Genomic DNA, 12,588 nt, shown 5'->3' with positions numbered 1-12,588 from the left:
AACACTGTTCCTGGAGAGCTATCGTCCTGTAGGTTTTCGTTCCAACCCTAACCTAGCACAACTGATTCTAATAATGAGCTGGTTGGTAAAATGAATCAGGTTGTAGGTTTTCTCTGGGGTTGAAATAAAAACGTACAGGAGGGTAGCTCTCCGGGAACAAGGTTGGAGAGGAGCCCCGGTTAAACCTATTGTTTTCACATCAGTGGAGATGAGAAGGCGCCACTCAAATGTTTAGATCAGGGGTGTCAAACTCATTCCATGGAGGGCCTAGTGTCTGCGGGTTTTGGGGTTTTCCTTTCAATAAGACCTAGACAACCAGGTGAGTGGAGTTATTTACTAATTAGTGACCTTAATTCATCAATCAATCAAATACATTGGAGGAGCAAAAACCCGCAGACACTCGCCCCTCCATTGAATGAGTTAGACAAGTGGTTTAGATGTACTGTTGTCTAGAGACTTAGATATTGACTTTACTTAAATAAAACATCAATATATGAATACAAATGTAATAATGTGACGATCATAGAACAAAATAAAGCTTATCATGTAAATAATACTTTGATTATACCTTGCTCAGTGTGGCAAATTGAATCTAATATTTGGTCTGGTTAGTTCAGTTTTGCTTCCCCCTATTGGGGGAAGTTGATTCGTGCAAACACAAAAAAATATGTGCCTGAATGACGATGTCATTATCAAAGTCCATGCAATTGAGATTTTATTAAATAATACCTAACAGCTCAAAGGCATGTTTTATGATGCATCAAAAAGGTTCATGTTTGAAGACACACATGGCACAGAATAACATGACTACTGTCCTAACATTATCTGTTTAGACCAGGGTTTCCCAAACTGCATATATATTTTTTTGCCCTAGCACTACACAGCTGATTCAAAACATCAAAGCTGGATGATGAGTTGGTTATTTGAATCAGCTGTGTAGTACTAGGGCAAAACCCTGGTTTAGACCAGCAAATGAAGGTCCAATTGTGTACTATGGAAGGTAAATTGTATAATGTATGCAAAGCTATAATGAGGAGTAGTAAATCATAGAATCTGTATGATTAGGGCTTTTTCTGGATTAATCTCAAAATGCATTGGAGAAGGTCTGGGGGGGATCTTGGACATTATCTTTCAATATGGTTGAAGGTCTGGGAGGGGAACTTGGACCTTCTATTTCAATATGTTTGAAGGAGAAGGTCTTGGAGGGGAACTTGGACCTTCTATTTCAATGTTTTGAAGGAGAAGGTCTGGGAGGGGGAACTTGGACCTCCTCCTTCAATATGGTTGAGAAGGAAGCGAGGCTAGGAGAGAGGATGTGTGGAATTGCATAATGACAATTTAAGATACAAGCTAATACTTTTAGCAGGTAATCTGACAGGAGATATTTTCTTGATTCTTCTGAGGAGTGATGTTGGGCTGATGTTGTGTCAAAGTAGTCATCCCCACCGGTTCATGTCAATTATGTGAACATTACAATGTTAAGTGCTGTAGTTAATAAGTATACCACGTTATGATAAGGCAAACATTTCACGATTTATACACATCTACATAACACATGATCAACATTCATAAAACCACTAGTGTCGACTAGTGATGCGCGGGTTGACTCATAACCCGCGGTTATATCTGCGGGGCGACGGGTTAGGGTTATTACGTATCGTGTGGCTGAATGGCAGGTGGGTGGCACGCGGATTAAATAGAAACAATACCTTTAAAAAAATCCAGAAATTTTTTACTAATTTACATTTTTAATAGGCTACATTGAGGTTATCTGGTAGTTTTGAAATTTCTTCGCGCCTAGAAAAAACCCTCCACGACTCCGTCATAACTGTCAATTGAGAGAAAAAAAGACTTACAGGGGGCAGTTTGGAAAAAAAACAATCCTGTCCTGTGGAATAACGGACATTCTGGGGTAATAAATACTTAACCAACGTCCTCTAGTAATACTAGTCCCGTGCGAATACGGCTATATCCTTAATAATTGCCTAACTCATGCAGAAGTAAGCATTTCTTGCAGTAAAATTATACACCAAATGTAGGTAAAATGTGGATTTGGGAACAGGAGTGGTGAAATATTATTTATTTCGTTCTGAGAGAATGCCATGCTCAGTTACTGTAGATACCATCTGGGTGCTGTCTTCATCATAAAAACTGATAGTATTTCAATTTAAACCACATAAAATATGCTTCGACGCCGAACTAAAATCTTATCAGAAACACTTTGGGTCGTTTTCAGTTTACTTTTGGATTACAACCGGTCAAACTAATATAATTTGGACATTTTGCACAGAAAAACTTTTTTTTTTTTTTTTGTTGCTTTATTGTATTTTCTCCCCAGTCCCTAAACTTCTTTGCCCCGCGAAAGGTGAGAGAACTTTACCGATGTCAACTAGATTGAAGCGTTCATTCTATCGATCTATTACATTCTGCTGAGCAAAGGTTTATTTAGTCTTCTAAGGCAACATATGACAGAAGCCAACCAAAATGTCGGAAATTATAAGCATAAATACCGAAATCAGGCAAAAACAAATCCTGCACCCCGTCAAAAAAATCGAATTGTTTTGTCCTATAATTAAATTTATAATGTAATGACAAACAGCATGGCAGTGACCATTTTGTGAATGATACAACTAATAAATACATACTACATTACTGTATGTGAATGGCACAATAGTTATGTTGGAGCTGAGGATGAAAACTTGAGTTACACTACATGACCAAAAGTAAAGCTCTCCAAACATCTCATTCCAAAACCAATGGCTTTAATATGGAGTTGGTTCCTCCTTTGCTTCTATAACAATCTCTACTCTTCTGGGAAGGCTTTCTACTAAACGGAGCAACAAAAAAAAACATCCCTTTGTCAGGACCTCATCTTTCAAAGATAATTCGTAAAAATCCAAATAACTTCACAAATCTTCATTGTAAAGGGTTAGACACTGTTTCCCATGCTTGAACAATTAATGAACATGCACCTGTGGAATGGTCGTTAAGACACTAACAGCTTACAGACATTAGGCAATTAAGGTCACAGTTAAGAAAACTTAGGACACTAAAGAAGCCTTTCTACTGACTGAAAAACACCAAAAGAAAGATGCCCAGGTTCCCTGCTCATCTGCGTGAACGTGCCTTAGGCATGCTGCAAGGAGGCATGAGGACTGCAGATGTGGCCAGGGCAATAAATTGCACTGTCCGTACTGAGACACCTAAGACAGCGCTACAGGGAGACAGGACGGACAGCTGATCGTCCTTGCAGTGGCAGACCACGTGTAACAACACCTGCACATTATCGGTACATCCGAACAACACACCTGTGGGACAGGTACAGGATGGCAACAACAACTGCCCGAATTACACCAGGAACGCACAATCCCTCCATCAGTGCTCAGACTGTCCGCAATAGGCTGAGAGAGGCTGGACTGAGGGCTTGTAGGCCTGTTGTAAGGCAGGTCCTCACCAGACATCACCGGCAACAACGTCGCCTATGGGCACAAACCCACCGTCGCTGGACCAGACAGGACTGGCAAAAAGTGCTCTTCACTGACGAGTCACGGTTTTGTCTCACCAGGGGTGATGGTCGGATTTGCATTTATCGCCGAATGAGAGTTACTCATTCCTTCGGCGATGTGTAACCATGTGTATGTGACAAATAAAATTTGATTTGAGTTACACCGAGGCCTGTACTCTGGAGCTGGATCGATTTGGAGGTGGAGGGTCCGTCGTGGTCTGGGGCGGTGTGTCACAGCATCATCGGACTGAGCTTGTTGTCATTGCAGGCAATCTTAACGTTGTGCGTTACAGGGAAGACATCCTCCTCCCTCATGCGGTATCCTTCCTGCAGGCTCATCCTGGCATGACAATGCCACCAGCCATGCTGCTCGTTCTGTGCATGATTTCCTGCAAGACAGGAATGTCAGTGTTCTGCCACGGCCAGTGAAGAGCCCGCATCTCAATCCCATTGAGCACGTCTGGGACCTGTTGAATCGGAGGGTGAGGGCTAGGGCCATTCCCCCCAGAAATGCTCAGGAACTTGCAGGTGCCTTGGTGAAAGAGAGGGGTAACATCTCACAGCAAGAACTGGCAAATCTGGTGCAGTCCATGAGGAGTAGATGCCCTGCAGTACTTAATGCAGCTGGTGGCCACACCAGATACTGACTGTTACTTTTGATTTTAACCCCCCCCCTGTGTTCAGGGACACATTATTCAATTTCTGTTAGTCACATATCTGTGAAACTTTTGTGTCTCAGTTGTGGAATCTTATGTTCATACAAATATTTACACATGTTAAGTTTGCTGAAAATAAACTCAGTTGACAGTGAGAGGACGTGTCTTTTTCTGCTGAGTTTAGATGGTAGAACATTGCTGCGGGGACGTGCTTCCATTAGTGAGGCCGGGCACTGATGTTGGGCAATTAGTCCTGGCTTGCAGTCGGCGTTCCAATTCATTCCAAAGATGTTCGATGGGAGTTGAGGTCAGGGCTCTGTGCAGGCCAGTCAAGTTCTTCCACACCGATCTCGACAAACCATTTCTGTATGGACCTCGCTTTGTGAATAGCTGCATTGTCATGCTGAAACAACTGTTGCCACAAAGTTGGAAGCACGGAATTGTCTAGAATGTCATTGTATGCTGTAGCGTTAAGATTTCCCTTCACTGCAACTAAGGGGCCGAGTCCGAACCATGAAAAACACCCCCAGACCATTATTCCTCCTCCAAACTTTATGCATAGTTGGCACTATGCATTCGGGCAGGTAGCGTTCTCCTGGCATCCGCCAAACCCAGATTAGTCCGTCGTACTACCACATGGTGACGCGTGATTCATCATTCCAGAGAATGCGTTTCCACTTCTCAAAAGTCCAATGGCGGCGAGCTTTACACCACTCCAGCCGACACTTGGCATTGCGCATGGTAATCTTAGGCTTGTGTGCGGCTGCTCAGCCATGGAAACCCATTTCATGAAGCTCCCGACGACCGGTTCTTGTGCTGACATTGCTTCCAGAGGCAGTTTGGAACTCTGACTGCTGCAACTGAGGACAGACTATTTTTACGCGCTTTAGCACTCGGCGGTACCATTCTGTGAGCTTGTGTAGCCTACCACTTCACGGCTGAGATGTTGTTGCTCCTAGATGTTCCCACTTCACAATAACAGCACTTACAGTTGACCGGGGCAGCTCTAGCAGGGCATCCTACGACAGTGCCTTCAGTAAGGCTATTCTACCACCAATGTTTGTCTATGTAGATTGCATGGCTGTGTGCTCGATTTTATACACCAGTCAGCAACGGGTGTGGCTGAAATAGCAGAATCAACTAATTTGAAGGGGTGTCCACATACTTTTGTGTATATATAGTGTGTCTTGGGTTTTAGTTCTTTCAAAGTTTGAGACTTCAGTACTCAATGTCTTTATTTATTAGCTGTATAGTCAGTCAAAGCTATTTGAACAGTGGTTTTGGTGAACAGTGGGACCATGTTTTTGGACAGTCAGAATTGGTGCAGTATCCTTGACTACAGCTGGAGGTATACAGTGTGCTTCATTATAACAATATATCCAGGATGTTAATAAATACATGAACACTGCTTACAACAGTCTTAAACCAATTGCAAAAAAATTATATTGAGATTATGAAGAGAAAACATTCCTCTGCAACAAACGAGAGGAAAATCTCACTGTAGTATGAAAACAGTCAAACAGTTCAGATTCCTCAGCAGAGAGGTGGTGCAACAAGGAACTATTATCTTAGTCCACTCTTCACCTCTCCTCCTTTTGAGTTGATTTGGTTTCTCTTCCAAACTGTTGGGATCTAGGGAGGAGAAAGAGGGTTTTTACAACAACACAAGTCATGGAAATGATCAGAATGATCTCAAGACGAAACACTGAGCTTAAGCATGATGTCAGACATGCAGTACCCAGGGACTGGTATTGACAATTAGTGAGTTATCCACGTTACACACCAGAATGCATCAGATGATACACATTTCTATCCAAATAAATCATGAAATTAACAATTCAATTACCTGTGGGGGGACGGTAGGCTCAAGGTGTCGACCCAGGAACGAGAGCAGTCTCCTCCAGATTAGTCCACTACCCAGGAACATGAAGCCTGTCACCAGCCAGAACACCTTGGGGTCCTGGGGGAACAAACACGACACTATAGATAAAACTCTCTGTTCGATCTAGTGTTATCTCTCTATGGACCACACACTGAGCCAGTCATCCTTCACCTCAGGTTCATCTGCCATTTAGCAATATTACATTGCTGCAGCTGGCTAGTTTACAATGAGCATGTGTTGCCAGGTTAACAAACTCAATGTTAAATTGTCTCACGTGTAATTTATAAGATTAAAGCTTTATCATCAACACATATCATTAACCTCCTCAAACGTGGATTCCAAGTTCATCCCGAAGGCGACGCCCATCAGGCCAAATAGGGAGAGTGAGAAGGTCCCCATGGTGAGCTGCAGGTTCAGACGCATCATCACGTTCCGGTGACTGGGTGTGCCATGGCCCATGGGGACAGACGGAAATGGGATGGTGACAAACTAGGCCTGACTGACAGAGAGCTGTTTAAGCCAATTAACAACAGGAGAAAATGCCATGTTCAGCAGTTGGAAAAATAGGCTAGTTCCCCTGATAGCATTAAATGCAGCTTAGAACAGAAAACGACATGAGGACAAATGAAGTCTACCAAAAGCCAGTTACATTGGCAATACACTTAAACTGGTGTCTTTTTGTCTAGCTAGATAATTCTGCCAGCCTATTTAGTATGGGCGCAGCATGCCTATTACACTATACCAGAGATGCATAACTGGCGGCCCCCCTTAAATATTACTAACAGGTTAAACACATTTTGGCCAAGGGATCTGTGAAATAAGTTTAGTGTGTAATACAATCAAATATAATATTATTCATCTACAATGTATGTTTTTAACCCTGGGCAACATGGGCCTGGGAGGCTCACAGTGATATTGATATCCACAGTACTCCACCTATATTTGGAACTCATTAAAGCTTTAAAACTGCAACGTTTTGTCTCTTAAAGCTGCAACAACAAAATAATCTCTGCCCTGTGACAAAATGTGCAGAATTACAGGATATTAGCTTGAAAACTGCAAAATGTTCTCTCTGATGTCAAGAGACGGTGCTTTAAAATGTTCCTTCCCAGGGCCCGAGACTTGGTTCGTCCAGCCATACACTGCCGTAGTCATAGTAAAACTTTTTGTATGCTATTTTTATCTCACTCGAGTTGTGTTCTGATTATGAGGGGGTCCCTGATGAATTTGCTATCACAAAAGGGGTCCCCGGGCCCAACAAGTTGAGAACCCCTGTTCCCTACATAGTGGACTACTTTTGAGGCCTATGGGCCCTGGTCAAACGTACTGCACTATACAGGAAACAGGGATGCAGACAGGGTTTAGTCGTCAGTACCTGTCCAGGTTGATGAAGATCACACTCTCTGAGTCGTCTATCAGGCCCTTGAGCTCCCTGGTCGTGTTGCCCAGCTCCTCAGCCTGCATGAAGTAGTTCTCCAGGAGAAGCTCCATCTCCTCAGCATGATCAATGCCCAGACTGCTCTCCTCACTGCCTCCAGAGACACACACAACAACAAGAGAGACCAATAAAACCTTCATCCAACTGTTTAAAAAAAAAAGGGTGACCCCTGACGTATTGATGCCAGCAACCCTCCCACCATAATGACAAATGTGTACAATGAACACAAATAATCTCATGAAGTACCATGTGCCTACAAAATCGGCATGTTGAAATTTCACTTACAACACACGTGGATCCGTCCACTTGGTGACACAAAGCTCCTCGATCATCTCCTCTTCGTCTAGGATCTTCAGCAGACTGTCCTTGAAGACCTTGATGTCTGTCTCCAGCTCTGACAGGCTGGGCAGAAAACAGTTGAACAATTCTGGTAACTCTTCTGGTAACTTTCCCCAAAATTCCCAGAAATCCCGGTTGTAAGTCTCCCGAATCAGGATGGAGAAAGGGAATGAGATTGGCTACACAGAGCTAAACCAGCCACGCCTTCTAGTGCAGGATTTGTAGATCCATACAATAGCCCTGGCCCAACTATAACCATAGGTGTTCATCTTTTCATAACCTACAATACATTTAAGTCATTTAGCTAATGCTCATATCCAGAGTGACTTACAGGAGCAATTATGGTTAAGTGCCTTGCTCAAGAGCACATTGACAGATTTTTCACGTAGTCTGCTCGGATTCGAACCAGCAACCTTTCAGTTACTGTCCCAATGTCCATAATAGAGGATCTGCCTTGATAAGATGAACCAAACGTCACATGCAAAAGCAGCAACGCTCCTTATCATGATGTGACTGGCATTGCTTTTCCACTCACTTCTTGCTGTTCTGAAGAAGTATATGCAGTTTGCTGCGATCTGCAGAGAGTAGTTTAGGATCCACAAGAGACTCTAGAATGTCCAGGATGACAGGGTGAACCTCATTCAGCCGAGCCTGAAGGATGTTTACCTATACACAAAACAAACACACACATACATGCAGAAACAAATACCAGGTGACACTTGATTGGGATAGTCCCTAGTAGATGGATTGTAGATGTTCAATAACTGTCAACAACATATCAACTAACCCTTATCCTGAGGTACTGACCTGTTGCACCCTCTTCAACCACTGATCATTATTTGACCCTGCTGGTCATCTATGTTCTTCAAGATGTTCAAACGTTCAATCTGGCCTTAATGGCCACGTACACTTTTAATCTCCACCCAGCACAGCCAGAAGAGGACTGGCCACCCCTCAGAGGCTGGTTCCTCTCTAGGTTTCTTCCTAGGTTCCGGCCTTTCTAGGGAGTTTTTCCTAGCCACCGTGCTTCTACATCTGAATTGCTTGCTGGGTTTCTGTATAGCACTTTGTGAAATCTGATGTAATTTTTTAAATAAATAAATGTAATTGATTGATCCGAACCCTGAACTCAACCCTTACCCTAACCCTAGCAAGCAGTTGCTTATCAACAGATAGTATGACCATGAGTAGATCATCAATATGGGACTATCCAAATCAAGTGTGAACAATTGTGATAAACGAATAGTAAATGAGTGATTGCATAGCGTGTGTCTTACCCTGTGCTGCAGAATAGCTTCAAGGGCTCTGAACTCAAATGGCAGTGAATGAGTGGCCAGAGCTCCATGATCCCCATTCAACTGTGGAGCCAACTCCAGGACCAGCCATCTCTCCAATCCCAGACCTCGGAAATCCAACACCAACAGGCTATTGGGGGTCACTACTGCCTTCAAGGCCTTAAGACACAAGAACAGACTCGGTTCAGGTGCCAAAACGAGTCAAGTTCGGTCACCTGTCTTTTCTAGTGTGCGATTTTCTACTTGTTTTTTTAATCATAGGATTCTCTGAAAGTTAGAGGATAATTTGAGGCTAGCTGTCACGACAGGTGACAAACGCAGCAGTTTAGCTAACAGTACCTTCAGCATAACGCTGTAACACGAAACAAAAACAGTACGTAGCTACCTCCATGCGAATGATGATGTTGTTGTTCCTAGCGGTGATGCTGGTGAGGTGTTGGAACCTGAGGTCTCTGGCCTGCAGACTCAGCTCATGATACAGCTCCAACTTCTTCTTCTCTGAGATAGGAATCAGACCAGGGGTCAGAAGTCACACTCAAAACTTATAAGAAGGACAAATACCTTGTCAGTAACAAAGTACAATAAACACTTGCATTTCGATGTAGTCCTTGTGAGAACAGAAAACTAAAGAAAAACAAATAATGGGCAAGCTAATGAGGACAATAGATGTTCCAATACTTACCAAATGAGGTTACATTTCCATCTTTGTCAAATTTCATCTATGACAGAAGAGCACAGTTGTAGCTACTGCCAGTATATTGCTGTAGAACTTCTAGGTACATTCCACACACTCCCTCAGGTGAACAATATAGGTAGTCACAATGAACTGACACATTGGTTTTCTCTCTAATTGCATTTTGCAGAAGCAACCTTTTTATAGAATGTTGGCTTTGTCAATGTTGACAAACATTTGATCATATCCCATACATATACTGCTGACAGACATAACATTTAGAAGAGACTAGAATAACAATTTCAAATTGGATATGATTGACAAAACTAAAACTTGCCACTTACCACAACAAAAGCAGGAGCCACACTGGAGAGGGATGCCTCAGTTCCTCTATGGCGAATTAAATTTGCTGCCAATTAAACAAAAATAAGAATCCATTAGCCAACAACATGTGTGTTGCAGCTAGGTCTTTTTTCGGTGGGGTTTATCGGCGGTTGGCATCCAATGTTATGGTGCACTACCGCCAACTACTGTACTGGAGTGGGTGCCAGAGACGGGGAGAAACTAAATCCTACTTGCCAGCCCCGTTGCTCTTAAAAAATATTAAATATTTGAGACTATACCTAATGACGTTCTACTCAATATACTCTAAACTAACTTCCTGTTTCCCCTTCTCCCTCATATTAGATCTCAGCCTCTCTCTTTCCCTCTGATACTGCCCACACTGTAGCAATACATGCTCCACAGTCTCTGTTTCCTGGCAATTACCACACTTTCCTGTTGGATGCTTTCCTGTCACATTTAAGGTCTTATTCAACTGGTTGTGTCCCACCCTTAATCTTGTAAAAAATTGCCCCCTCTCTTCTGTCCCTTCCTGGCGTCCTCCCCAACTTTCCTCTGTACTTGAAATAAATGCCTGCCCATAGTATCTCTATTCCACTGCTCCTGCCATCTCTGCACCTTCACTGTCCATATCAGGCGTTTTGCCTCTGCCTGGCTCACTGAAACGACAACATCAACACTACTAAGTGCTGGTTTCACCAGTACATCAACTGCCTTGTTCCCCTCCACCCCTACATGGTCTGGGACCCAAGTCAATCTTATCTGTATACTAATCTGTAATCCTGCCATGGGTTTGTAGCACCTCGTAAAGCAGGTATTGTCTGCTACATGAGCTAAAGGACTGGAGACTCATTAACACTGCACATGAATCAGAGCAAATAACTACTCTGTCTGGCTTGACTTCCTCCAGCCACTGGAAGGCCAACAGTATGGCCATCAGCTCCACAGCCAGATGATCTGTAATATGTTTCCTGACTTCCACCCCACATTCCTGCACTACAAATGCTGACCCAGTACATCCTGTCCTTGGATCTTTTGAACCATCTGTGTAAATGGCCACACAGTCCTGATACACAGTATCCAGATGTCTCTTAAACAAATACATTCATGTAGTCTCCCCAACACCTCTAGATCAACTACTGGAGGCAGGAGTAGCCTTGTGTAGCTAGGTCTAGCCATAACAGTAAAAATGTTACATCACCTACCAGACGGACATGATCGCAACAGTGTTGCTTTCCCCCTCGTCACCGGCGGATGCTTGGAGAGTTGGCATTTTATAGGTGATCTGGAACAACTCACTGTTCTGCAGGTCAAACAGCCGGCGAGGACCCTGAATTTAATGTCCAGAGATCTCCGAAGACCACCCATGGTGAACGACTTGAAACAAGCTTCCATTGCTTTGTTCACCACCACTGCATTTTAACAAAGTGTCCTTGGTTATTTAGCTACTTAGTTAGTCTAGCCAGCTGATCAGTTGCATTGCTGGTTATTCCACTTGCATCCGGAACTGAATTACTAACGTAGGCTAGGTAGCTAGTAAACTTATCAACTGGCTACGTAGCACTGGACAAAGACAGTGGTTTGTTCTGCAAAATCATACAACCATTTCAGTCCAAAGTCGGGTCAAATCTATTTTGTGAGCACGGTTGATGGATCGAATCCCCGAGCTGACAAGGTAAAAAATCTGTCGTTCTGCCCCTGAGTAAGGCACTGTTCCCCGGGCGCCGAAGACGTGGATGTCGAGTAAGGCAGCCCTCCACACCTCTCTGATTCAGAGAGGTTGGGTTAAATGCAGAAGGCACATTTGTACAACTAACTAGGTATCCCCTTTATTTAGCTAGTTAGCACGCAAACAAGGCGCTAGCTAGCAAGTTAGCTAACTGCTAACGTTAGCGAACAAACTTTTATGCTGCTAGCAGGAGACTAGCTCGTGCTTCCCGAACGAACTTCTCAACCTGTCGCAAAAATATGCCATACGTGAGTAAAATAGCAAATAACAACAGGCTTGCAGCTGGTATAGCTAAATCCAAGATACGTTATTCCTCCTTAACACAGGGACAGCTAGCTCTGAGCAACTACAACCAGCAGGCATCGGGGTGTTTTGGTGTTACAGTAACACGTGCTCGTGCATGACCCTGAACTCGAGAGGATGAATCAATTTCAACCAATGAAGTTGTTCAACGGAAGAAGACCTTACATGAGATTTCCGTAAATGTTCGGGAAGAAAAACACCCTACACATTTTCCAATTTATCCACGAAATGTAATTTCCCTATGCTGAAAAGATACTGTAATGAAATAGCAGGGAGAAGGTCTCGAACCCTCGACCTTCTAGCCTGAGGTCCGGCGCGCTATCGACTGTGCCGCAAAAGCATGCTCAAGCGGCAGAATCGATTTCCGTGCTTATAAACCCAGGGTCGTTACAATACATGACATTGAGGGCTACATTTTCACACTGT

At 43.4% G+C, this 12,588-nt stretch overlaps 1 protein-coding gene across 1 annotated transcript; it reads right to left on the bottom strand.

The window, feature by feature from the left end:
* Positions 1-5,383: 5,383 nt before the first annotated feature.
* On the bottom strand, positions 5,384-12,503 carry LOC139573104 (magnesium transporter MRS2 homolog, mitochondrial-like). Its single transcript, XM_071396189.1, has 11 exons — positions 11,336-12,503; positions 10,133-10,197; positions 9,798-9,834; positions 9,501-9,613; positions 9,098-9,274; positions 8,356-8,486; positions 7,767-7,883; positions 7,419-7,571; positions 6,365-6,482; positions 6,008-6,121; positions 5,384-5,793 (listed from the first exon to the last, which is right to left on the bottom strand). The coding sequence occupies exons 1-11, from the start codon at positions 11,523-11,525 to the stop codon at positions 5,725-5,727; spliced, it is 1,284 nt and encodes a 427-aa protein (XP_071252290.1). The 5' UTR covers positions 11,526-12,503; the 3' UTR covers positions 5,384-5,724.
* Between the last annotated feature and the right edge of the window lie 85 nt (positions 12,504-12,588).

Source organism: Salvelinus alpinus, chromosome 4 (genome assembly GCF_045679555.1).
Source record: "Salvelinus alpinus chromosome 4, SLU_Salpinus.1, whole genome shotgun sequence".
NCBI classification, from domain to species: domain Eukaryota; kingdom Metazoa; phylum Chordata; class Actinopteri; order Salmoniformes; family Salmonidae; genus Salvelinus; species Salvelinus alpinus.
This window is presented reverse-complemented; position numbering and strand designations above follow the sequence as displayed.